General features: G+C 32.3%; 1 protein-coding gene across 1 annotated transcript; it reads right to left on the bottom strand.

Moving 5' to 3' along the window:
• Positions 1–9,958: 9,958 nt before the first annotated feature.
• Positions 9,959–24,913, bottom strand: LOC124534272 (alpha-amylase 1-like). The gene is made up of 10 exons (XM_047110021.1): positions 24,820–24,913; positions 21,236–21,414; positions 19,035–19,186; positions 17,173–17,353; positions 12,734–12,849; positions 11,715–11,951; positions 11,310–11,580; positions 10,833–11,033; positions 10,268–10,429; positions 9,959–10,076 (listed from the first exon to the last, which is right to left on the bottom strand). The coding sequence occupies exons 2-10, from the start codon at positions 21,404–21,406 to the stop codon at positions 10,065–10,067; spliced, it is 1,503 nt and encodes a 500-aa protein (XP_046965977.1). The 5' UTR covers positions 21,407–21,414; positions 24,820–24,913; the 3' UTR covers positions 9,959–10,064.
• Positions 24,914–27,315: the final 2,402 nt, after the last annotated feature.

The raw sequence follows: 27,315 nt of genomic DNA, 5'->3' as shown, positions 1-27,315 counted from the left end.
TCAATATTTTAGTAATATGAACAGAAATTCATATTTCGAACTTACTGAAATAAATTTTTATATGATTATATCAGTGCATGTTGAGTTGGACCAATAGGGTAACCCAATGGAAGGGCCCACAGGGCAAGCGCCACAGAGGCAGGCCTTGTCTGAGACGGGAAGATGATATCGTAAAAATCGCTGGCCCCTGCTGGCCGCAAATAGCACAAGACCGAGAAAAATAGACTTCCTTAGAGGAGGCCCTCATTTTCACCTGAGGGGGGATTCTTCCTAAAATACTATAGATTGTAAAAACTAGTATGTATTAACTTTCTTTTTCTTAATAGTCATAATCTTTTCATTTCGAAATTGTACTTAAAGCAGCATTGTGCAAGAATTAAAAGGCTTTTTATTTTATTTTATTTATTTATATGATTATTTCTACTCTAAATATTTATTTAGAATATATGAGTATTATAATTAATAAAGAGTATTTTATTGATGATTATTCTCAGTAGATTTAATCTTTCAAAATTGCAAATCAACTGAAATACACTATGATGAAATAGTATCTGTAACAAGTAAATTTGAATAAGAAAATAACATTTTATATCCATATATAGCTGTATTATGATTACACAGTTACAAGACAAACAACTAGTTATATACAAAATATGTCGATTCTTACATTGGCCGTAATAAAGTTATATTTATTTTATATACTACATCGGCTCACGGATGTATCATTGAATACAACAATAGCTATAACATGATTGAATATATTATATTCTAATAACGTGACTTACGTTATAGTAAGAGCCGAGATGGCCCAGTGGTTAGAACGCGTGCATCTTAATCGATGATTCCGGGTGCAAACCCAGGCAAGCACCACTATATATTATATGTGTGCTTAATTTGTGTTTATAATTCATCTCGTGCTCTGCGGTGAAGGAAAACATTGTGAGGAAACCTGCATGTGTCTAATTTCATCGAAATTGTGCCACATGTGTATTCCACTAACGCGCATTGGAACAGCGTGGTGGAATATGTTCCAAACCCTCTCGTTAATGAGAGAGGAGGTCTTAGCCCAGCAGTGGGTAAATTACAGGCTGTTACTTGACTTTACTTTACTTTACGTAATAGTAAACAAAAACTATTTTCATTATTTCCGCCGGAATAACTCTACTTCTGGACAAAAACACCTTCCCCTATCCGATTTCACTAAATGACCCACGTTGCGTTAACCGTTTTGTGGTCGCCACTCGAATAATTTTCTGCCCGACCGCAGTCAGTTCTGAGAGTTTTTGCCCCGCTCATAGCCACTACAATTTCGCTGTTCTTATAGTAAACAATGGTACATATTAATATTGCTACATATAATTTGTTATTATAGTTATGCACAGTCGGGGTAAGAAAAGTTTTGTCACCTTAAGATCTATTTTCGTGTCTGAGCGCACAGGGAGCGATAATAATCTGCTCTACCGATCGAATAGGACATGTTGCGTCGCAATGATTTGATGTTTAGTTTTAAAAGGTACTAAGAGCTTAAGAGTTGATAAAAGAATTATTTTCTTAGAAGGTTTTCTTACTCTGGCTGTACATATGTATATTATATTAATAATATTGAACATAAGCGGTATTTACTTTCGACGTGTTATTATTTAAAAAAAGGCCAAGTTGTATTTGAGTGGCAGTTTTTCCGTAATTGAGTTGACCGCAAAATTAACAGAGAATTATGGATTATTGTCTTTTATGAGTCAGATCATAAAATCTTAGTAATATTCTATATTCAAAATCAAAGTATTTTCGCTTATTTTTGAATGAAATACGAAACATGAATGTTTTCCATGACGGCTCCCTTTAAGTTTTTCCATCCAGCATAATTAGACAAAACTTTGACAGGCAAACAATTGACAATTGACAGGCAAGCAGCATTTCATTGGATTCAAGAAACCCAATCAAGAAAGTCAAAGAAAACTCGAAGAAAAAAATTACCGCCAATTATTTTATCTGTGAAAAATATACATAGTCTATGCACTTGACAAGCTATCATACGCGAATTCGATGACTCGTATCTAGTATTTTTATTCGATGCTCAGATGACTTATTTTAATCTCAAGGTCACATCTATATTTGCGTTGATCGCATTACGTTTTATATTTACGGAATGAAAATATGAACCGAACTCTCTACAAAGCTTGTTTGTAAACGAAAGGATGTTTTACACGTCATATTGTTTGTAATAATGTCCAATTTACAGTTGAGCGGTTAACGTGTTTATTTCAGCAAATGCATTGCTGATTTTAAAACGGTACTAATGGGCTATGGTAAAAGAACATATACATTTATACGTGTGGGATGTTGAATGATATGTATTGATATGTTCATTTGTATATTTTCGTTCGCCTGCACGAACAGTGTACTTATTAAAAGTTAGCTGTGCTCGCGACTTTGCACGCATTTTAATTTAACAAAAAATATTATTGTACCCTAAGTTACTCCTTATCCAGAGATTAGCCGGAACAAACAGACAGAAAGACAGACAAAATGGTAAAACAAAGTTATTGTGGTATATTCACCGTATTAACATATGCATTGAGTAAAAAAGGGCTACTTTAATATTACAAACGGACACTCCTTTTTTATTACATGTATAGATAGAAAGAAAGCCAATTTTATTACCGATAATAAGTGTTCATTATCACCAATAGACATTAGCACTTTAAAAAACATTAATAATAACATACATATATCGTCAATACGCCAACAACCTTGGAAAGTATTTGGCCCTGTACAGTGGATCAGTTAATTTTATTAGAGCAAACATTTCCAACAATTTCCTATTAATTCTTTCAGAAAAATCTTAGTTCAGTTAGTCTGTGTGAATATCGATGGTAAACGTTATCAAAATCTACTTTGTCTTGCAAATTGAACATTTCACGACAACGTAAAATACAAAGCTCATTGAATTTGAAAACACACTTAGCTCATTTCCTTTGTACATTAGCAAAGAACGTTTCATAGATTTAGATGAATATTTAAACGGAAGAAAATACCGGTTGTTTCTCCAATGATGAACAAAATATGAGTCAAATTGACGATTAACTAATATTACTAAATACTGAACTCTCATTGGCCAGCTATTACGTCATCAGCTACCATCGACCAATGAACATTCAGATTAAAGTTAAATTAGTTCATAAGGCTTTAATCGTCGTTTCAGAACTTGTATACTAGTATTGTAATAGTCGTTGAGTAACAGTTGTCAGGAGCTGGCGTCAATAGGGTAAATAACTACGCCTCGCTCTGCGTTTGATGTGGTTATTAATTGAAATTCTTTGTAACGGGTATATTCATTTTAATATCACATAGTGAAATTCTGCGTGTTACTTTATTAATAGGCGTTTTCGCATTTAATAATTCTATAAAGTAATTTAGTCAGAACGTTTCAGGAAATTTTAAGTAAGTCAAAATATAATTGCTTGAAGTTTCTTTAAGTAATACTGTTGCGATTTGATTAAAATAATCGATTATTTTTTTTATATTTTCGACCTCCGTGGTCGAGTAGTGTGTACACCGGTTTTCATGAGTACGGTCCCAGGTTCGATTTCCAGCGGAATCGATGGAGAAAAAGTTCATTAGTTTTCTATGGGTCTGGATGTTTATGGTACCGCTTCCTTTGATTTTCTATAACATTTAAGACAATGAGATGTATGTGATCAGAGTAATGCATGTGATGTATATTTATTGCAACATTTTTTTGTCATTTTGATATGTAAATGTTCTTGTACTCTTCAACTGACATTCTTAATTTAGGTCTAATTTCACCAAACTATGTTTGTTAAATCTAAATTAGTAATTTACTAATGAGTTGTTAATAATTAACGGGCTGTTATATCATTAAATGTCCCAGGAACAAAATTTAACAAGCCGTTATTAAATAGAACATTTAACTGAATGACTTGTAAGTTACTCACTCTTATTTTAAGCAACCAAATTGAAATGCTTATTTGTGACATGTCATTTAGACGAAGTTCGGTAATATTTTATCTAGTCGTATAATACGTCATTTGTTGTGCTACGCGACCAATTTCAAAAATCGTTAGCTCCGAGTGATTTCAATGAAATGGTAACTACTTTTGATTTAAAACGATTGAAACACCAAATAATCAGAACATGGTAATATTTATTTTTTAGTTGAGGTTATGTAGCATTATTTTGTGCTTTTTGATTGTGTTTGTGGTTTGGTTTATTGCGCTTCTTATTGAATATAAATAACTATGTCAAATAAAAGACGCGGACCGAATTTTTCGTCAAATGAAAAGGAAATCCTTGTTCATTTAGTTACGAAATACAAGGATCTAGTTGAAAATAAGAAAACGGACGCAGTAACTACTGCGATCAAAAATTGATGAATTGATGATTGAAGAAAAATTTAAATTGTACGCAGCGTCCATCTTGAGTTTAATTGTCTGTTACTGTCTAACGGACCTCTAGAGCAGTGATTAAATTTAACGGCTTGTTATAACAAATAAACACGCGTTAACTCGTGGTGGGACACTCGATAACTTTAACAGTCCGTTAACTGACTTAACAATACGTTAAATATTTAACAGGGTATGGTGAAACTGGACCTTAACATCCTAAATTTTACTGTAAATTTTAATTAACGCATCGCCATATTTAAATTAATGTCATATTATGAATTAGAGTACGTCTATTAATTGGCAATTAATAAACGTCAATTAGTATTTACATGTTAAATTGGCGTGAACAGACCAGCAGCCTGCTGCCTACCTGTTTGGTTAATATGGTTGAAACGGTCGTAGTACCTAGAAGCGATTGGAAAGGTATTCATAGACACAATATTTTATATATAGCTACGATTGAATGAAAATATAAACCCAGGAAACTCAAATTTGTTTAGAATTCATTATGACCTGTGAAACAAAATGGCGCCATTGAAAACGTTCCATTGTACGCGTAATTCCTGCAGAAATATTATCAAGTGATAAAAATCGTTACAACGATTCGGATCTACGCCGACTATTTCCTAGAGAGAACCAGCTCAAGATATTTCAAGCAAGTAAAATAGCCTTTAAAACATCAGTGGTTTTTTTAGATAGTTATTATCTTAAATTGGTGGTCATGTAATGTTATATTATACGCTTGATCACTAGCTGCTGTTTAAGACAAATTTTTCTACATTCAGACATTCAATTCAATGATTATCGCTATTGAAAAATGTATTCAAGTTTTTATTTGGTTGTAGGGCTTTGTGTAAGTCCGCCTGGGTAGGTACTACCCGATACTCAGATAGTCTACCGCTAAACAACAGTTTGAAGGGTGAGTGAGCCGGTGTAACTACAGGCACAAGGGACATAGCGTCTTAGTTCCCAAGGTTGAGGGCGCATTGACGATGTAAGGAATATTTAATATATCTTACAGTGTCATTGTCTATGGGTGACCACTTACCATCAGGTGGCCCATATGCTCGTCCGCCAACCTATTTCATAAAAAAAAATCTCATTTCCGTAAAACAAATATTGTCGATTGCGCTGTTTCAAATGGACTGTTAAGCTAAACAAGAAGCATTGTATCGTTCAGTGTCAGCTTGAATGTCACTAATACCGCTTTCATTCGTTTCGACACGTTCACCAAACACGGGTGTATGTTTACTTTTATAGTTTTACATACCTGCTGATTAAAATGTATATTTTATTAATAAATGTTTAAGTAGAATAATCGCATCTGAAATCCTTGACTTAGAATGCATTTTTCGTTGTTAATGATATACTGCCTTTTGTAACTCTCACCCTAGACTCTAAAAGGTTGAATCAAAAATTTAATGCCACTTCTAATCTACTCCGCCGAAGTACCAGAGTTTTAAAAATATTACATTAGATCTTGAAAGTTTTTCCCTATCTCAAAAAAACTAGAGGTTTGTATAGGCATTTGGAAGTCACGATAGCATGAGTAAGTGTTTCCGTGGCGTACCTTAAAATCACAGAAAGGTCCACTGGTTTTTAGTGATTTTTATATTCATGGCGTCATGGCGGCATTCACGGCAGTAATTTGCTGAAGCCAATCCCAAAATCAACTAATTTGAGTCAATACCTAATTTTCAGCGATAACAGTACGCCATATTGTTCATCAAGAAAGATAAATTACAGAACAAAGCGTTTATAAATTAGCATGTACCTTTGATAGTTGACGTTATCGTTAAACCGCGATCACTATCAAGCAACCTTTAGGTAGAAGTAATAATAGCCCGGAAACGGAAAGGGAAGTACAGAGTTTAAAAGATAAATAACAGTATTGTTTCATGTTATACTATCAGACGTTCTAAATCCAAATTAAAAATAGTATAGCTAAGTCTATCCGTAATCGATGTCTGAACATTGTGGTGATTATTTTAAGATACTCTGATTATATTTTTATAAAAATTAGTTGAATACATTGTTGCTCAAGTGTCTTGCTTGTGAGTTTCAGGAAGCTTAGCTGAATTCCAATTTCAAATTCCAACCTCATCTGGATTAGTTATTCTGTCCAAAAATGTATACGCGGTGGTACGGCTTTGTGCAAGTACGTTTATTTAGGCACCATTCCCTCTTCATATATTCTACCGTCAAACTTTAATGCTTGCTTTTGTTTTGTTTCGGTTGAACTGTCGGAAAAGTATGGCAAGGTGATTTTCGTGCCATTCACGAAACGGTATAATGGTACAAATGACCAAATATTTTGTGTCCTCATCTCCCGGTCTATTTTGTTTTGTTTCGGTTGTAAAGGCGAGTGAATCAGTGTAACTTACCAACTTTACTTACAAGATATGTCAGTTCCAGAGGTTGATGTTGATGGAACTTACAAACAGGGTGATTCATTTGTCTGTCGCCTGGCTAACTTAAAAAAAACTGTACCATGTTACTGTTAAGAAATTCATAGTAATACATTCACATACACTCAGGTCGGAAGGCGCCTGTTTGTTTTAGATAGCCATTCCATTGGATTAAAATAGTGAGGAAAGAAAAAATCAGTGCAATATATAAAGCATTTAGAAGATTTTCAAGTGGGCAACATTTAAAAAAAACATTGAGGGGGAAATTGAAATTATAACCTCTTACTTTTTTACTGTATTATTTTACATAAATAATTAATTTCAAGAATGATACAGCCGGTATTTATATACTGTAAAATTACCTATCAACAAATCTATACATATAAAATATCAAGTGCTGGCTGACTGATACATCATCGCCCAGTGTAAACTACTAAAGTTAGGGCCTTGAAATTTGGTGAGTAGGATAGATCTATTGAGTAGACACCCACCAAGGAATTTTGGAAATTCTACCTCTAAGGGAGTGAAATAGACGTTAAACGTTAAAATTTGCTCTTAAATCAATTAAAAAAGCACAAGGTTAAATCTTTAAAATGGACTGCATGGACATGAATGAATCACCAGTGTTCTTTACAAAGAGGTCTTAAACTAACGTAATATTTTAAATTAGTCTGTTAAGTTATTTATAACCATTTTTCACGAGAGCAAAGCCGCGGGCAATAGCTAGTTATTAATAAATAACTTTAGCTTACATTGGACATATATTCTTTTTATCGGTGTTCTATTTTTCTTTTGTTTATTTTTTTAGAACATACTTACAAGTCAATAAAGGTCAATAAATGGGTAAAAGTTAACAAATATTTTCGTTGTGTGTGTGACGAAATTTCACTCAGAATGATTCAAACATAATTCCCAGTTTTCTAAAGCGTAATGTAAAAGTTGAAAATAAAGAGCCCGTGTCGCATAACGAAACCCAATTTTAGTTGACGTTTCTGCTATTAATTTGACAACTAACGAGTGTATTCTAGTTTCAAAAATATATAAAACCTATTCGGAAATTTTATTTTTAAAGTGTGCTAATAAACCTTTCCCGTTCATTTTTAAAATTAGAAAGAGTAATTGGTCTATTTTGTGTGTAGACTTTAGTTAAATAATGTTACCAAATTGAAAGCTTATTATAGTTGGACACATTGATTAAAGAAACTATTTTACATTCAATTTGGATTAAAATGAGATAGTATTCTTTCACTGATTATTTGAATATTAGTTTGAAAAAGGTTATATTATATAACGTTTGAAGCGTGAAAATGAGACAACAACATAGTCATATACAACTAATTGTGAATTAAGGGATAAATGCATCACCCTTGGAATACATATGTTTCCATATATTTGCTCATCTATAACTGACCTAACAAAGCCGCATGCAGTCTTTTGTTTCATCGTTTACAAAATTATACATTGATAAAATAATAGTTGAGAAATTTTGACCATTAAACACTAAATTATTTATATAGGCCAGATCTTCTTTAAACGATCATAATAGATAAAATTTTGTTTGAAAAAATTGGGTATGTAGCGACATAGAAGTAAAACTCCTTCGTTTGGAAAGGGACAAGTCAAATGACAAAATGAAGGCCAATCTTGAATGGTACGCAGAAGAAATAGAGGACGCATAAAAAACTAAAAAGCATAATCTTTCTTAGTCTTTGTCACTATGGATGCAATTAAATATCAAGATTTGCTGGTGGTTTAAACGTATTTTGCAAACTTGTCACCATTAAAGTGTGTGTATGGACGTGTCTCTGTGTAGCTATTTAATAAGTCATGTCATCTCATACCTGCTTAAAAAACCTTAAAGGATTTGTTTTTTTTTATGGTATAGCTTGGCGGACGAGCATATGGGCCACCTGATGGTAAGTGGTCAACATCACCCATAGACAATGACGCTGTAAGAAATATTAACATTTCCTTACATCGTCAATGTGCCACCAACTTTGGGAACTTAGATCTAATGTGCCTTGTGCCTGTAGTTACACTAGCTCACTCACCCTTCAAACCGGAACACAACAATACTGTGTACCTACTGTTATTTGGCGGTAGAATAACTGATGAGTGGGTGGTACCTACCCAGACGGGCTTGCACAAGGCCCTGCCACCAAGTAAATATATTTACAATCATTATTTGTTTCTATGTATTGTAGAAAACCTTAATACACCTCTGTTTATAATCATTTACTCTATTCGAACTGGTCACTGTGACATTAGGCTTGTTTACCATAGAGTTTTATTCTAATAAACTAAAAAACATCAGAATGTATTTATAGCAGTGCGTCGCAGTAAACACTGATTAATACAATCAACGTCACACCAAACGACACGTGTATTTATGTCCTATACATATTTTTAAAAAATCAAAATATATCCGAACTGTACTAGTAGTAGTAACAGTTGGTATCTGGATTAATAGCAAATAATATTTTTGTATAGAAAACGCGTTATTTATTTTTAGGATTAACAATGTCTGACAAATAAATTGAACTTGTTTTTATATTATGTGTTTTATTATGAACAAGTAATTTGGACTGCAAGTGGTAGCTCCGTAGCGTTGTTGGTAAAGTAAAAACTCCCAAAGAATATTTACGGGGAAATGGGAAACGTTATAGTATCCACTTATTTGCTCAAAAAGGGCAACAATATTAACCAACGCATTAGTGGTTATATAAAATATTATAATAATTGTAAACAATATTAAGTTGTAAGTTGTTGTTACGAATATTAAAAAATAAGCACTTTTTTTTTCGTCTAGTACACTTCAACAAAGTGAAATTCTTGAATTAAAGTGAATAAAGTTGTTTACATATTTTCTCTTTTAAAATTCATCATTGTTTCGACGTTTAGAAATTAAAGATAAACGAAAGTTAAATCGCGGTCTATTATTTTGACAAAATTCAAGAATAACAGAACAGTATCAGGTTTCGTTCTTGGCTAATAAAAGAACAATCTTTCGAGACTAAAACATAATTGGAACAATCAATTCGACGTTTGTTATTAATTAATTGTATAACTTGGAATAACTTAAATTGGATACCAAATATCTAAGCTTTTAATTTCATTGGAATTATTTTTGAATTAAAATACAAGTTTAGGAAGATTTATTTATTGTTTTATTTACAAATCATCTTATGGCTATTTACTTTGGAAAGTTCAGATGTTTTTCTTCGTTCTTCTGGTTATTATTTCCAAATTTTTAAAGTCGTGACTGAAAAAAGATAACATTCATAAGTCATCGTCGTATAAGCCGTATAAGCGTCGTATATTTGGAATATTATTTATGGGCTATTAAATTGCAAAGATTTAAAAAATAATTCTAAATATAAATGTCTGAAATTAAATAAAGTATTATAAACAATATTTAAACGATTAAGTAAAAAAATAAGTGTATCAACTGACCTGATCTCCTCTGTGGATGGCGAGAACCATATCGAACTCATTGGCAGCGATGGAGATATGGGCGCGGCCGTCGTTGCCGACGGTGATAGTTTTGCCAGTGCATGCATTGTTCCTCTTTTCACCAGAAATGATGTCACAATACCTACCAGCTGGGAGGCAAGTCTGAAAAAAAAAACATGAATATTATTTACGGTGCTAGCTTCCAGCTAGTGTTTTGAAAACTATGAAACAATGCTAATGAAACAATATTGCTTATTTGATAGTAAATCAACCTTTTATATTAGCTATTTTTTCAACAATACAAATATTTCATATGTTGCAGAGGTAGAAAAGATGTATCTGATTCTAGAACTTTAAATGTAAACATTGATTAATAAAGATTAAAAAAAATGTATTTTAGTGAACCCAATAGTTTATAAAAAAGGTAACTCAAAAGTTTAACGTCCCATTAAAAGGCATGACTCTACTCTACAAACAAAACAGAACACCAGTGTCACTAGTCAACTTTGTTTCCATTTGTGAATTTGTATAACTTTGATAACAACGTTCATAAAATATATCAAACCTGCAAGGTCTGGCTTAAATTCCAGTTGTCGTTGTTGAAAGCAATGAAACCTTGACCACCGCGGCAGAAGGCGATCTGGTTGCTGCCGTTGTCCCACCAGTCGTTGATACCAGTATTACCAGCAACGTTACGGAAGCCAACCATGGAGGCAATTTGGCGCCAGCGATGTTCACAAATCCATCCATTACCGCAGCTTTGGTCCTACCAAACATAAAAGATAGTAAAAATATTTATATTTTATTTGTTGTGTTGTTATTGAAATTTTCGGATATCTAGGTGGAATTTGACGAGATATCCGAAAGTGCATTAAGTACCCGAGAATAATCCAAACAAATTCTTTTACAATTGTGTAAGTGTGGTGATGACAAACTGGTTATGACAAAAGTCCACAATTTACAATCAGAAAAAATATAGATAAAAAAATTGTTATTATTAAGTTAGTGATCATCGTTTATTATCATATATATAAATACTTACGGAGTTGATGGATGGTGAGATAATGTTGCCTTGGCTGTCCATAGGTGGTCCAGCTTCAGTGTCATGGAAATCGAAGCTGCTCATCAATTGTGGCTGACCATAAGGATGGGCCAACATGAAAGCGATAGCTCCCTTGTATTCCTTGGCTCGTTTGTAGGTCAAGATGTTACCACCAGCACCGTGGCCTCTCTGGTTGTCGTGGTTATCGATGAAGGCCAAAGAATCACCGGAAGCCAAAAGACCCCATTGTGGACCCCAGTTGGATAACCATCTGTTGTTGTGTAAAATTATGGGATTATAATATATTTTATTTGAGTAATAATTGACGTACTTAGTTAGCTGTAAAAGTATTTTTAAATTGACTTGAAAAACATGAAAAATATATATAAGGCAATATTGACTAACCTCAATTGGTTTTGGCGGGAGAATGCCCGGCTAAGTTCCAAACCAAATCTGAACTCAGTGACTGCAGCCAGTGGAGTGTATTCATTTCGGCTTATAGCCTCACCACCCAAATCGATAACTTCTTGGAAGATGTAAGGACGAGCACCAGATGGGAAACCATGGGCTGTGTTCAGATTGTGGAGACGATTGTAGATGACGTTAAGGTCTCCAGGCCACATGTGCTTAGCAGCGTCGATTCTGTTGTCGTGAGAACAGAATTAATTTTCTGCTAGTTCTTCTCTATATAGATTATTGATATTTTTGGTATCGATAATTGCAAACATTTTAATGCGACCGATGATACCATCATAACCAAAAGCGATTAAAAGACACGTAAAATTATAATTAGTTTTCTAATAGACATATTTCAAGCAAAACATTAATACTCCTGTAATTTAGGAATATTTTCCTTATCTTATATAAATTATACCATAGCAGTACAATTCACATGCATGAATTGATATTTTTAAAGACACTTCAAAGTCTTGAATGTATGTGAAAACTTACAAGTTTACTGGTTTAAGAATCAGGTCATGACCCAAAAACGTCGTAGAACCTATACCATCTTGTCAATGTACAATGACATACGTTAAGCAAACATGAAATAAGAACTACGTTGATGAAGAATGAAAATAACTGTGACACAAATATGTTAACCTCATTACGTTTTTGAAGGTCGTTTTAATTCAGAAATTCAACTGTCGACATATATAAATTTACCTAATCGTTTTAAGTATTTATATATAATAAAATTATATACGTGGTTTGTTAAATCACCATACGATTAATTCAATGTAACTAAATTAGACTCAATTTTCTAATTTGCCAAAATTTTCTCCGCCCATAAAGAGTTTTCCGAAAATTTTATAGAAGATTAGGGTATACACCTGAATGTTTTCATTTTAATAATATATAAAAAAAACTGAAGTACGTGAAAACCTGACCTAATTAACTCAATCTATAAAAACGAAATGCCTTACCTGAATCCAGCAACACCCAAACTGATGAGACGGTTCATGTAATTGACAATCTGTTGACGGACATACTCTGATCCTTGGTTCAAGTCCTTAAGACCTGATAATTCACAGTTACGTACCTAAAAAGACAAATATATATAGTAATATTAAAAATAATTGGCAGTTATGATAGGAAATAAAATTTAACACACAGATACTATGATGTTAAATCGTCACACTTGTAAATTCTTATTATTTATGGACGTAGAATAATTAAATATATTCTAAATAATAATAAGTGCCAAGTCCAGCAGTCAGTGCAAAAAAGAGATTTTATTCCTGCGCATTGTTTTATTTTTTTTTTTTTTTTTTTTTTTTATTATAATTTTTTTTTTTGCTATTTATATTACATATATTTATTTAATTTTTTTTTTTTTTTCTGTTTAATATATATATATTTTTTTTATTCATTATTCATTATTTATACATATATTTTTAAAGTAAATACAAATACACAACATAATATGATGTCAAGCGATGACTCTTATTACTCAGCTGAATCTGGGGATGAATCGTTTAATAGCTCTCATAGTAATAACAATTACAGATTGATAACTTTAGGGGATACTCTAACCGCCGAATTTTGTGGTTTAGATAAAAAATTTAATGTTTGCCATATTAATGCTCAAAGTGTGCCTAGTCATTACACGGACTTATTAAGTTCTTTTAATCTTAACTGTATTCATGCTCTCTTAATTTCTGAAACATGGTTAAAACCTTCACTTTCTTCAGCGTGTTTTCCCATTCCTGGTTTTGTATTAGTAAGAAACGATCGTGTTGGGAGGAGAGGTGGTGGTGTCGCCATTTATTTAAAAAGCCAATTTAGCTATAAAATCATCTGCCAGTCTTCTTCTTCTTCTAACCCTTCCCCTGAATTTCTTTTTTTGGAAATTGCTTGTGGAAGGAAAATAGTCCTGGGTGTAGTATATTGCCCTCCCACTATTGACTATTTCTCAACACTAGAAGACATTTTCGAGAATCTTTTAGCCAACTACAATGAACTTTTAATTATGGGTGACTTCAACACGTGTTTGATGAAGAATGACACTCGAGCGACTAAATTGCGCTCCATAGTTAATTCAGTGAACATTGAAATTCTACAGCTATCTTCAACACATCACACCTTAACTTCAGATTCTCTCATAGATCTTATACTCTGTTCTGACGTTAAACGTGTTGTTAAATATGGCCAACTTTCTGCTCCTGCTTTTTCTCAACACGACTTAGTTTACGTATCCTATAGCATTAAAAGTCCTAAGCCTACAGTTCAAACTGCATCCTTAAGAAATTTTTCCAACCTTAATCTTAATAAATTAGAGACAGATGCTACTAAAATTAATTGGGATCTGATATATGAATTGGATACGATCGACGATAAGCTGGACTTTCTTTGCTCTAATTTAATTAATCTATACGACATGCATGCTCCCTTGCGTTTAGTAAAAATAAAAAACCGAGGGTCTGCGCCTTGGATAAACAGTGATATCCGGAATGCCATGGCAAAAAGGGATCGTGCATTTCGTAAATTTAAGTCTGACCGTACAGAACTTAACTGGTCTGTCTATAAGGCTGCAAGAAATAGGTGTAACCAGATGTGCAGAACTTATAAACGCCGATACATCTCTGATAAAATTTGTAACTCGTCTCCTTCAGACACATTAAAATTTCTGAAGTCTATTGGCATCGGCAAAAATTCCAACTCTTCCAACAATATTTCTATTGACATTAATAATCTTAATCGCCACTTCCAGTCTCCTCCTGTTTACGATGACAATATTAAACTCGATACTCTTTCAAAGATTCATTGCCTGCCAATATGTAAGGACACTTCATTTTCTTTCACCCTGGTGAGTGATGCTGACGTTCGGAAACGTATTATGGCAATTAAATCTAAAGCAATTGGATGTGATGAGATAGGTCGCACGATGATTTTACACATTTTAGAAACATTATTACCTTTAATAACCCACATTATTAATTTTTCCTTACGCACTGGTACTTTTCCCGAACTGTGGCGAAAAGCCCTAGTTCTACCACTAGCTAAGATTCCAAATCCCTCTACGCCTTCCCATTATCGTCCTATTTCCATCCTTCCTTTTCTCTCGAAAATTTTGGAATCCATTGTCCACTTTCAATTATCTGAATATCTGTTGTCCTGCGACCTATTAAATCCACTTCAGTCTGGTTTTCGCCATTGCCATAGCACTACTACTGCACTAATTAAAGTTACAGAGGATATTAGAGAGGGTATGGAAAACAAGACTGTGACGATTCTCATACTCATCTATTTTAGTAACGCGTTTAATGCTGTCGATCATGACTTATTACTCTCTCTTATATCTCGCATAAACATCTCAGACATCGCTCTCCAGTGGTTTTCTTCTTATCTTCGGGGACGCAAGCAAGCAACTTGTGTTGGAACCGATAGATCGGACTGGTGCGATGTTGCTGCTGGTGTTCCTCAAGGCGGTATTCTTTCTCCACTACTATTTTCATTATTTATTAACTCTATTTCCTCAATTCTTTCATGCCAGTACCATCTTTATGCCGACGACTTGCAGCTTTATAAACAGTGCAGCGTAGACCACCTGGTTGACACTATTTCCGCCCTTAATAACGATCTCTCTCGTATTGCCTCTTGGTCAAAAAATTATGGAATTAGTGTTAACCCATCAAAATGCCAAGCTATTATTATTGGGAGCCCTAGGCAGTTAGCTTTAATTCAAAGCCTACCACCCTTACCTGATTTACTATTTAATAACACTGTTATACCTATTTCATCTAAGGTTAAAGATTTGGGTGTTTTAATCGATAACTCGTTGAAATGGTCTGACCAAGTTAATGAGGTTTCGCGCAAGTTTTATGCCACGCTACACTCCATCATGCGCTTTAAGAACTTTTTGCCTATTAAATCAAAAATCCAACTGGCAAATTGTCTGTTGTTACCAATTATAGATTATGGTGATGCATGTTACCCCGATCTTAATGTAACACTTTTAAGTAAACTCGAAAGATTGCATAACACCTGCATACGATTTATATATGGCCTCCGTAAATTTGAGCACATTTCTTCATATCGGTTAATGCTTAATTGGCTACCCATTAAAGATCGCAGGCATTTAAGAATACTATGTATTCTACACTCTCTTGTTTATAATCCACTTGCTCCTTCTTATCTTAAGTCCAAATTTAATTTTCTTTCCGATACTCATGTTAGGCATCTTCGTTCTTCTCATAACCTTCTTCTTTCTATTCCTCCTCACACATCTGGTTTTGTATCTAATTCTTTCACTGTTAACGCTATACGACTTTGGAATGAATTACCAGTCGTCATCAGAGAAACGTCCTCTAAAGATCTGTTCAAAAGTAGGGTAAAACAATTTCTCTTAAAGAAATATAAGTCTTAGCTTTTATCGCCTTACTTGGTTTCGTTCCCTTTTATTTTATTTTATTTAAGCTGTTATTATTACACTGTTCTTTTAGTATTATTGTTAACCTTTTGTTACTTTATCATTAGTATATTATTAAATGTATGTTATATGTATATATTTATAATATATATATTTATGTAAGTGTATGTATGTTTATATATATATATATATATATATATATGTGTGTATATGTATGTATGTGTAATGTAATTCAATATAAGGATGGCTTTATGCATCTACTGTACGCTCTTTCTTGCATGTGCTAAGGTTGGCTGGTAGATAAGGCTATATAGCTTTAAGTCCGCCTTTTGCTCAATTTATTTTTTGTTAAATAGTTGTGCAATAAAGTTTAAATAAATAAATAAAATAAATATAATTCAATCAGGACATCAAAAATATTAAAATAAAATAATATTACAAGATAATCTACTGAATCTATAGACATGTTAAAAACAATTCATCAGTTTAATAAAGAAAAACGTCGTGGGGAGACCTGTATATCCACTTCCTCTTGATGTTTTCCTTTAGAAAACTCTTGTACAAAAGATCTAAGAAAGTCGAAGTGCTTCCGCCTTTACGAACTCCATTAAAATGAATGATGAAAATATGGTTTAGAATATGCATACTTATATTTTTTTAATAAAGAGACTTTTGCTTTGTATTGATACATTTAGTAAAGCATAGGTTATATGTATTAAAATCCTAATACTTTGTTAGTAGACATTGTACCATTATTTATACTAAATAATCATTACTGATCTAAAGTTGGATGAATGGCTTTTTAATTTTATTCATAAAGTCGAACAGTATGACGATTTAATTAAAGGTTAATGTGATAATCCAAAAAGGTCATATAATCTAGAACTAACTTTGAATACTACCAAAACATAAACCTTTTAATATTAATCACATGTCAAAGTCTAAACAATAAATTCGAATAAATCTTCTTTTACTTATTACTAAAATACTTACTCTGTCAGCACAGCAGTTGTAGTCGTTGCCAGAGATGACACATTGAGGCCAGTTGAAATCGTTTCTGCCATAAGGTACACTTGGGTAATGCCAGTTACCGAAATTGGCGGTACTACCTCCTGTACCAACATTTTCGTTCCATGTTCCAGTCATGTGGTTGATGATGGCGTCAACGTAAATCCTGAGAGAAAATACTTTATATGTAATGTAGAAAATACTTCATTGTTTGTATCTTATATTTGCTTAATATTAGGGTTGTTGAGGATTCCTCTTCCGCTTCCTCATAATGCAAAAGTTCCGCATAATTTTGGGTTCCTCAACCGATACCGCATCCTCATAAATAAAAAATTAAAAATCCTCTTCCTCTATCGCTTCCTCAAATTTTACAAGCAATTTATGAGGAATCTGGAGCTTTAGTAGACACATCCTGTCCGACTGCCACCGCTTCCACGGGTAAGATTGTAGAGTCAATGTTAGCCGAAATGCTAGCCTCTGAACTAAATACGGACGATGAAAATTAAAATTTACCAATAGATGATAGGTGCGTGGTACGAACGTTGCTATTAAATAACGACATTAAGGAAAAATGAGTTCCATTTTGCATGAACACAATCTATGGTAGTCTTCTATGGTGGAAAAATGATCTGAAATACATATTTGGGAGCTTTACGGAGCTGTACAGCAATACCTATCTTCTCCTCCATCTAGTATGCCCAGCGAAAGACGTTTTAGCAATGCTGGATTAGTATAGGATGAGCTAAGAAACCATTTGTTAGGAGAAACAGCGTCCAAATTATTTTTATAAAAAATAACCTCCCTATAATTAATTTTGATTATTTATTAGTATTCAATTCCTTTATTTTAATTAATAAAATATTTGAGTTAAGTAATTAATAAAGATATAAAGACTGCATTCTTATTATATACTTTATATATCATTTGAATTCCTAAAATAAATTGTACTATTCACACATCTTTTTTGTTTGCTTGTGTTGTGTATGTTATTGAACTCATTCATAACTGCTGGACCGATTTTGATGATTCTTTATTGTGTGTTTTGAGAATATTTTAATTTTTTTTAGTGTATGTATGTTATGTGCAGACAAAATAACGGCTTTTCGGTTTAGTCCGCTAGTTAATAATTTCCTATCTTCCTAATCCGCTTTCTCTACCGCTTCCTCATCCGCATCCTCTTTCTCGAAAAATATCCTCATCCTCATCCGCATCCTCCAAATTTGCGTTCGACGAATCCTCTTCCTCCTCCTCTTCCTCATAATCACTTCCTCAACAACCCTACTTAATATTAGTAAACCTTTCAGATATTGTTTGACTCAGATTTTTTATTGTTGACAAACTGATTAAAATATATGCGAAATCCCTTAGTCACTTATTAGTATCAATGGAAACGTAGGGATCCCATGATTTCTCTAAAAAAAAGAAAAAACGGAGTGGATATCGCTAGTTTTTTTATAGCGAGTATTCCGGCGCACTCCGTGAGTGAGTCTCAGAAGAGAACGACCCCGTACAAATGTGTTTATTTCATCAACAAAAAGGTATTGGCAAATATCTACATCTAACTAAACGTAATCATAATGTGATCCATAATTATTGATCACATACCCAAATGTGATTAAAAATTACTTAACTTAAAGGAAATACTACCAGAGGTTCCGTTGATCAGTTTTTTCTCTCTTTCTGTCGTAATAAATTTTAGATTCGTATGACGAAGAAAAAACCACGTTCAACTAATCAACCTCTAAACAACATTTAAACTACATTTCGGGTATAGCTACACTAACATGGTTATATAATATTCATAGGTTATTAATATCTCATCAAATATGTCCTTTCGTTTCGCATACCTCACACCAGCATTGTTGCAACGACGCACCATATTGGCGAATTGGTTTTCGTTACCAGAACGAGTGACCAGTCGATAGGAGATGGGCTGGTAACGTTCCCACCATGGGCGGTTCCTTGACCAGATGACCAAGTTTTCATTAGGAGGCGAGATCTAAAACAAAATGAAAATGAAACTATACACTAATAAAATGCTTTGGATCTTTAAGTTATTATATTTTTGACAAATCAACATACTCCTAGTTTCATCGCGTTTCACTTAAATAAAAGTTCAAGAGTCACGTTTCAATAAAGGTAATGTACGTAGTTTAATCTTGCTATTTTATTTTCATCTGGAACGATCCTTTTTCAGTTAATTAAATTTCCGAACATTTATTTATTAAATTGACTCCCGTGGAATGACCACTAGAAACGTCTTCCGTACCGTTCGGTAATCAACTCTCAGATTGCCGCTAATACTATCCTTATTTGTAAGGAAAAGTAACAAGTATGAATTAAGAGCATTAAGTGAAAATTTTGTAGAGACTTTTGCACTTTATTCTCATATTTAGATAATCATCTAATAGGTTTAATATAAATTGTGATTTAATGCGATTTTTTATCTACGTTGTTTGCAATAAATTCTAAATTAAAAAAAAAACGAAATCACTATCGCTTTTTTTAATGTCATATCAACGCTGACTTGCAAATTGGTCTGATGATTTGGTCACCAATGCCTATAAGAATATTTGCTGCAAAAAACAATCATTTAACTTAAGGCCAATAAGCCAACCTTTGGAAGCAAATGTTATGTCTGTTGCGCCTACAATTACATTGGCTCACTTAAAAAGTATTAAATTATTTGGCCGCATTGTTGGCTTAGTCTTATAATTAAGTCGTAATTTACTAATCCGAGTTCATGAAGTTGATATTTTCTTTACAGCATTCTCATTATAAACGTCTAAATCAATCTTGAACAAAAAACGTATTACGACAACCTCCTTTGATCCCTGCGGGATTAAATTTCGAAAATGTCTTTTTCAAAGAATACCTAAATGCTAAAAGAAACATATTTGCCAAATTACAACTTAATTTAAGCTTTTTCGCTTTTATGAAACGGGAACATAAAAAAAAGCTGTTAGTATAGATACTACTTAAGACACAGTTATGAATATTGAATTAATAACAATTATAATTAATATTATAAATGTGAAAGTACCATAGTCTTTCTGCCTGTCTGGCGTTCTTTCATGATCAAAACACTGAACCGAATTTGATGAAATTTGCTATAAAGCAAACTTGAATTCCAAGAAAGGACATTCGCTTTTTTTGCCTAACACATTACAAAAACACATTAAAAGGCGATCAAATCCACGGGCTACTTTTAGTTAATAATAAACACTATACGATATGTTAATTAAATTTGCATCTAAGATTTAATCTTAATATGAAAGTTTCTTGAAATGGAATACGTATTAAACAAGATTTAGTATTAGGCTCAGCGTCATAAACAATGCAGGTTTATGCGGAACATTTGTTTACGCAAACATAGCACTGGCAAGATTGCTTTGTACATATAATGTCATTCTATCTTAAGTTAAATGATGAACAGGATAACGAGATAGCATTTGTGTCAACAAATTAAACCACAACGACACATTAAAGGTGAACTAGATAAACAAAACTGACTTTAGATATAAAATAAATCAGTTTAAGATGGTAGATAGAACAGGTACCACTATTAACGTTGCATGCTAGGGATTTGTGCAGGCCCAATTTAGGGTAGCAGACGAGTACCCAAATTGTCAGGTGTGAAACTGCCGTAACATTCATACTTAAGTTCCACGTATGGACTTATGATTATGGCAACATTCTCAAATATTCAAATTGTATTCTTCGACTCGATATGGCCCAGTGGTTAGTACGTATCTTAAACGATGATTGCAGGTTCAAACGCAGGGAAGCATCACAGTCATTAATGATAATATTCATGTTCTTAATTTTTGTTCATAATTCAACGTGTTTGGCGGTAAAGAAAACATCGTGAAACCTACATGTGTTTTATTTCATAGTAATTGTGCCACACGTGTATTCCACCAACCCGTATTGGAACAGCGTAGTGGAATATGTTCCTAACCTTCTCCTCAAAGGGAGAAGAGGTCTTAGAGGTCCAGCAGTGGGGAATTCACAAGCTGTTGTTGTGATGTTGTAAATTATATTTTACCTGGATACCACCGAATCCACGAGGTCCAAGGAATCTTTCACACTCAGCCGCGATGTCGTCCCACTTCCACTCGAAGAGATGGACCATAGTGGACCGCCCAGCAGCATAGTGCGGGTTTTTGTATGCCACTGCCATGGCGGCAGCTGACAGCAAAAGGATGAAACGCATCATCCTGATTTCTGTAAACAATTCAAATTACATCCATTAATTTCTAATACAATTGGAAATACAAAATAGGATGAATTTGAATTTCGAAAATATATAATTTCTGTATATTATTATCTTTCTCAAAGTATTGATCAATGGTGATCATCCTGATACAATATATATTTATCAACACAATGTTTCGCAGTTACTCTGTTTTGGCCTATAATTATTAATAAATTTTAATTGTGAACCACGTTGATTATGTTTTTACCAAATAATTTAATTTATTAATAATTCATTTATATTAATAATATGTTGATTTAATGTTTAAACCCGATGGTTGGGGCTGTGGTTGATAAATTAATATATTAATTTTAAATTCTTATTAAATAAACATACAAAAGTAATTATATATATTTTTTTAAATAAATTAAATTTAAATATGAGCACAGAGTTAACAATTGAATTAAAACACATATCATTATATTATATTTTAAATCAAGTGCAGTGGCGTAGCTTTCTAGTAATCTATATATAGAAAAAGATTTCTGTTTTGTTTGTTTTAATTGTTACGAATACATGTAAAAGTAATTTTTATGAAAAATAATACGAAATCAGTTTCGCTCGTTTAATATCATAACAATTCCTTCTCAAATAATTAATCCCTATAATAATCTTATGATATAATTCCGAAATTATATTCGAAAGGAATCCCGACAAAGGATAATTTGTTTCGAAATAATAGACGTGGAAAACGATTGTGAAAACAGATTCATTCTATGAAATGCTGTTTTTCCTCTGAAATCCTTGTCATATTTTACGTTTGCATTTCTTCAGAAATTCACTAACAATGGAACAAAATCTCATTAATTACTTTAAATAAAATTAACAAAATCTAACAAATTTATTGTAATTACTTTAATCGATTATTGAAACGTTATTTCAATTCATCACTAACCTATAAACTTCTATGGCTAAAATGTACCGGAATAACATTTATAACACATACTTATTCTAATTAACTATTCTTTAATATTGTATACTTTATTACTATTATACAAAGTAAATAATTATATTCAAGATAAACGAGGGCTTGTATGAAGGGAATAACTTTAAAGAATATTTTAAGGCAGAATATTCAAAAGTGCATCAGATATAATGTTCTGAATATTACGCTCTCAACTGATAATTGGGTTCCAATCTGAAATACTCTTTACTAAACTATAATATTTTGATATAGATATTATCAAAATATTTTTGAACTGAGATGGCCCAGTGGTTAGACGGCGTGCATCTTAACCGATAATTGCGGGTTCAAACCCAGGCAAGCACCACTATATATATGTGCTTAATTTGTGTTTATAATTCATCTCGAGCTCGGCGGTGAAGGAAAACATCGTAAGGAAACCTGCATATGTCTAATTTATTCCATGTTCCAAACCCTCTCCTTAATGGCAGAGAAGGCCTTATCCCAGCAGTGGGAAATTTACAGGCTGTTACTTTACTTTTACTTTACAAGATATTTTACTCCAATTAACGAAAGTGGTATAAAAAAATAACCAAATTGAGACAACATTAAAAACAAATCCAGGAATTCCATCAGCAGATATTCCTGTAATGTGATTTTTAATCACATTAACATAACAAGAATGGTATAAGGTATCATAAATTTCAGACGTTATTTGGAACGAATCGTTATTTTTTATTTGCTTCCGTGATTATAACATTTATAAAGATTCTCGTAATGATACAAATAATTTAAATCACTAAATAATCATGATTGATAACAAAACCGGTACATTGTACTTTTAATTTATCTTCTAGAATGTAATTAAAATACTAAATTTATCGATATCATTATATAACTAAGTCGATCTTTTAAATTTAAACAACATATTTCAAAACAGATTAAAAAACAATATACTTGTTTTCAATACACAACGCACGTCCGATTAAATCCGATTAATCTATTTGATTTACAGATACAACAAAACGATAACTAATCGATTAATTCATCATTTAAATATTGTGAAATACATCTATCCATAAATAGCATCATCTTAAAAAAAATTAGGATTTTTTTTTATTTTAATGACAAAATAAATCTTTGTTTTTAACTAAGTATGGTTATGATGAGGCTCGATGAAACGAAGAAAAAGAAATCTCATAATAAATAAATTAAACAGGTTATTTCTTTTTATTTGTATCATAAAAACAGGAAATCAAATTTTTTCATATCACTGTTTTACGTAACAAATGATTAAAACGTTATGTTATGATTTTTACTAATCTATTTCACAACGTATCGCTGTATTTTATATTCAAAATAAATAGTTTACAAAATAAAAAAATATCACTATTCACAGCTAAATGTGTATCTCCGATTACAACTGCATTATTATATTATATCCGTATTGTAACAAAGAATTGTTTTTCAAGGTTAATGACTCTTGAAATAAATATTTTATTGAGGTAGGTTACAAGTAAGTCATATCAAAATGATAGGCGACCGATTCAAAATTTGGGTTCTACCGAGAAAAACCAGCAAGAGACTGAATAATTCATTTCCATGAATTAATTAGCATAGCATAGTGGCATAAAATAAAGTCACTTCTCTGCACGCTTAGATCTTTTAAACTACGTAACGGGTTCTAATGCGGTTTTCATCAACAAACAGAATGACTCAAGAGGAAGGGATATATTAATAATACATATTAGTATAGAAAGCTGGACATTCCAATCTTCCTAGCCCAAAAAAGCAATTTATGGTATGTATTTATCTGTATTCTTATATGTATTCTAGTGTGTTAATAAAAATCAAATATATTAATGTAATGAAGTACCGATAAAATACACAAAGAGGTCAATCTAATCCTATATAACTAGGAAGTAAAGTGATATTTCAATTATTTTATTGATAAAATAACAATGATAAACTTACTGTATGTGGTAACATGCTATGTTATGTTCATAGATAATGATTAAACAACCATTTTTGATCCTAATTTAAGTACGATTGCGTGTTTCTTAAAAAAGTCTAGAAACTCAAACAGTAATAGGAAATTGATATAAAAGTTTATCATGTAAAAAAACATATAGGAATGTGAATACTACCGAAATTAACCGACAAGAAAATTAATAGTTTCTCTTTTCTACTAAAAAAATCACTTGCATTTATCGTAAAAAAGCCTATATAATTTTGTATAAAATAAAATCCCCGATTTGTTTATACAATCTACTTGTTAGTTTACTAAAGTTACATAAGGACACGTTTTTAATCGCACTTTGTAACAAAACAAAAATTTAAAAAAATATACATATATAAGATTTTTAAAATGAAAATTACGTAACGGCACTTAACATTAATCGAAAGTAAAAAAAAATATTTATTTATATTTAAAACAAAATTATTAAAAAAAAATACGAAAATAACTCACCTTAAACTTTATCTTATATATATAGGATTGTATTATCGACTGCGCCCTCCAACGACGATTTGTATAATATATAGTCTCGAGACGATAAAATCTCGGTTACTTTCTCGATATTTTTTATCGTAACCCCCTTAATTCGCGATAAAGAGATTATCACTGAGCGTTTTTAATAATAGATTGATTAAGACAACAATAACCTACCTACAATTCTTTTAAATACCTATCATGATATGTAGTTTTGTCGTATGATTGTATTTAGACAATTCGATTAAGCTAATCTATGTACATAGCTTAGCAAGATATTATGACTCCACTATTAGCACCTCGATAGAGAGGTATAGAAAAAATCAAAATATACTTTATTGGGATAGGTTTTTACAGATTTTTGAATAGTTATTTAACAAAATACTAAGTGCAGCTACCACCGGCTAAGAAAGTAGAATCTACCGAGAAGAACCAGTAAAAAACTCAGTCGTTAATCTTTTTCAACATTTAAAAATACAGTTAAATGCAATTATGTATGTACCTATGTAACATATCCTGCCTGGAAGTCAACCAGTACTAATTCCACGCTTTTTTTTATCGTCTGTATAATCTTGTATTAAAAAATATGCCTTCTTTACCAAAGTATTTTTTTAAGAAATCATTTGAATTTATGAAACGGCAAAGTTAAAATGTCTGTGGAAATTTATTGTACAAACAGATAGAGACCTTGTGCCAAGAAGGATTTATTAACTTTGCGCATACCATGTTCATTCACAATTCGTGTATTGATTTCATGACTTACCTAATCCTGTGTCTTGAAAAAATCTTCTCGAAGTTTATCCAACAAGTTTTAGATATACTACAATTTTCTGCGTTTGCATACCTCTGCGCAATTTTTGATAGCTCAGTCTATTAAGTAGCGAGCTATGCTTAGATTAGACCGATATAGCTTACAAAAATAGTATGTTGATACATTGAAATGACTGTGACCGCCAACCATGAAAAATCTAAAAGGGATACAATTTGATGGGAAAACCTGGAAAAAGTCTATATCGGTTTATAATTAGCTGTATTATCAAAAGAATTAGTATGACAATAATGAAGTTATTGAATATTGACAAACATTTTTCCTGTAAATTAAATGGAGTATAGTTCCTCTACAGTCCTTTTTACTTAACACATGTCATGTTTTCCATTTTACTGTTTTGATGAAAATAAACAAGCTCTTTGTGCTAGAGAATCATTTCGAGCAATAACGTGTCGGCTCTATCAACCGTCAAAGGCGGTGGATTACATGAAATTGACATGACATGGAGTATGAACGTAAATTACTTCAAGCTACACACACTTCGGTACTAAGCGTAGCAATAATTTATGCTGGTCATGATTTTAATCTAAAAATTTTACAACTTCTACTTTGTGGTAGGACTTTATGAAAGCCCGTCTGGATAGGTACCGCTTATCAGATATTCTACTGCCAAATAGCTGTTCTCAGTATTGTGTTGTGGTTTGAAAGGTGAGTGAGCCAGAGTAACTACAACTATAACTGACATAACAAGTCTCCAAGGTTGGTGGCGCATTGGCGATGTTAGGAATGGTTATTTTTTTACAGTGCCAATTTTGTGAAGATTGGTGACTACGTATCCTTAGGTGGCCCATTTGCAAGTTTACCATAAAAAAGTAATAATTGATAAAAAAATGTTGCACAATAATAACGAACGTAACATAAGCGCTTCCGCGCTCACTTTTAGGCTAACATATTTCATATTTATATTTGATATACTGCACTCAAACTTTGATTCATGACCTTTACTATACAGATTTTACTTCCAGCTTGACTCAAAGTACTAACTTACAAAATACAGCTGAAGTATTACAATTGTTATGTAATGTTAATTACACTGTCCAGGATAGAATCAAATAAAATTAATTTAAAAAAAATATTTTGGTACTTTTTCTCTATTTACTTAATTACTTTTTCTAAGTTTCTTGAGCATGTATTAACCATAGCAAATACTTTAGACAAATATGTTTATTCAGTGACATTTAAATTTAAAGTTTGGTGCGTCAACCAAACTTAAACCTTTTGAAACATTCTATCATTAGCGAAACTTAATAATGAGAAATTACCATCCATCTATAACACAAGCGCTGGCTAGCTGATAAGATTGATCGCATAATGTCGATTTTTAAAATGCATCTTTTGTAACGTTGAGTTCATCATTATAAATAGCAATCATGAACAGCATAAGTCTGATATGTGCGGTTAAATTAATAACGATAAGCGATGACAACAGGATCCATTCGCGTCACAGAGGATAGCAGCTCATTATCGTTCAGTAATTACGCATCCGTCTAATGCGACTCGCGATAATACTGATTTTGATTACTCTCTGTTGTTGATAGATTAATAGTAAATTGTTGTTCGGATTACTGGGATATGTCAATTGAATTTTAATGTACAATCTTAACAACAACAACGGCCTGTAAATTTTCCACTGTTTGCCTCGAATA

This window comes from Vanessa cardui, chromosome 12 (genome assembly GCF_905220365.1).
Source record: "Vanessa cardui chromosome 12, ilVanCard2.1, whole genome shotgun sequence".
Taxonomy (NCBI): Eukaryota; Metazoa; Arthropoda; class Insecta; order Lepidoptera; family Nymphalidae; genus Vanessa; species Vanessa cardui.
This window is presented reverse-complemented; position numbering and strand designations above follow the sequence as displayed.

What these genes read in the sequence shown, in the direction of transcription:
- LOC124534272 (XM_047110021.1), bottom strand. Translation starts at nt 21,406, where the DNA reads ATGATGCGTTTCATCCTTTTGCTGTCAGCTGCCGCCATGGCAGTGGCA. An exon ending in ACAACTGCTGTGCTGACAGA is followed by an intron (nt 12,850 to 17,172) that starts GTAAGTATTTTA and finishes TTGTCTTTTTAG; the next exon opens with GTACGTAACTGTGAATTATC. An exon ending in TCCCGCCAAAACCAATTGAG is followed by an intron (nt 11,581 to 11,714) that starts GTTAGTCAATAT and finishes ACACAACAACAG; the next exon opens with ATGGTTATCCAACTGGGGTC.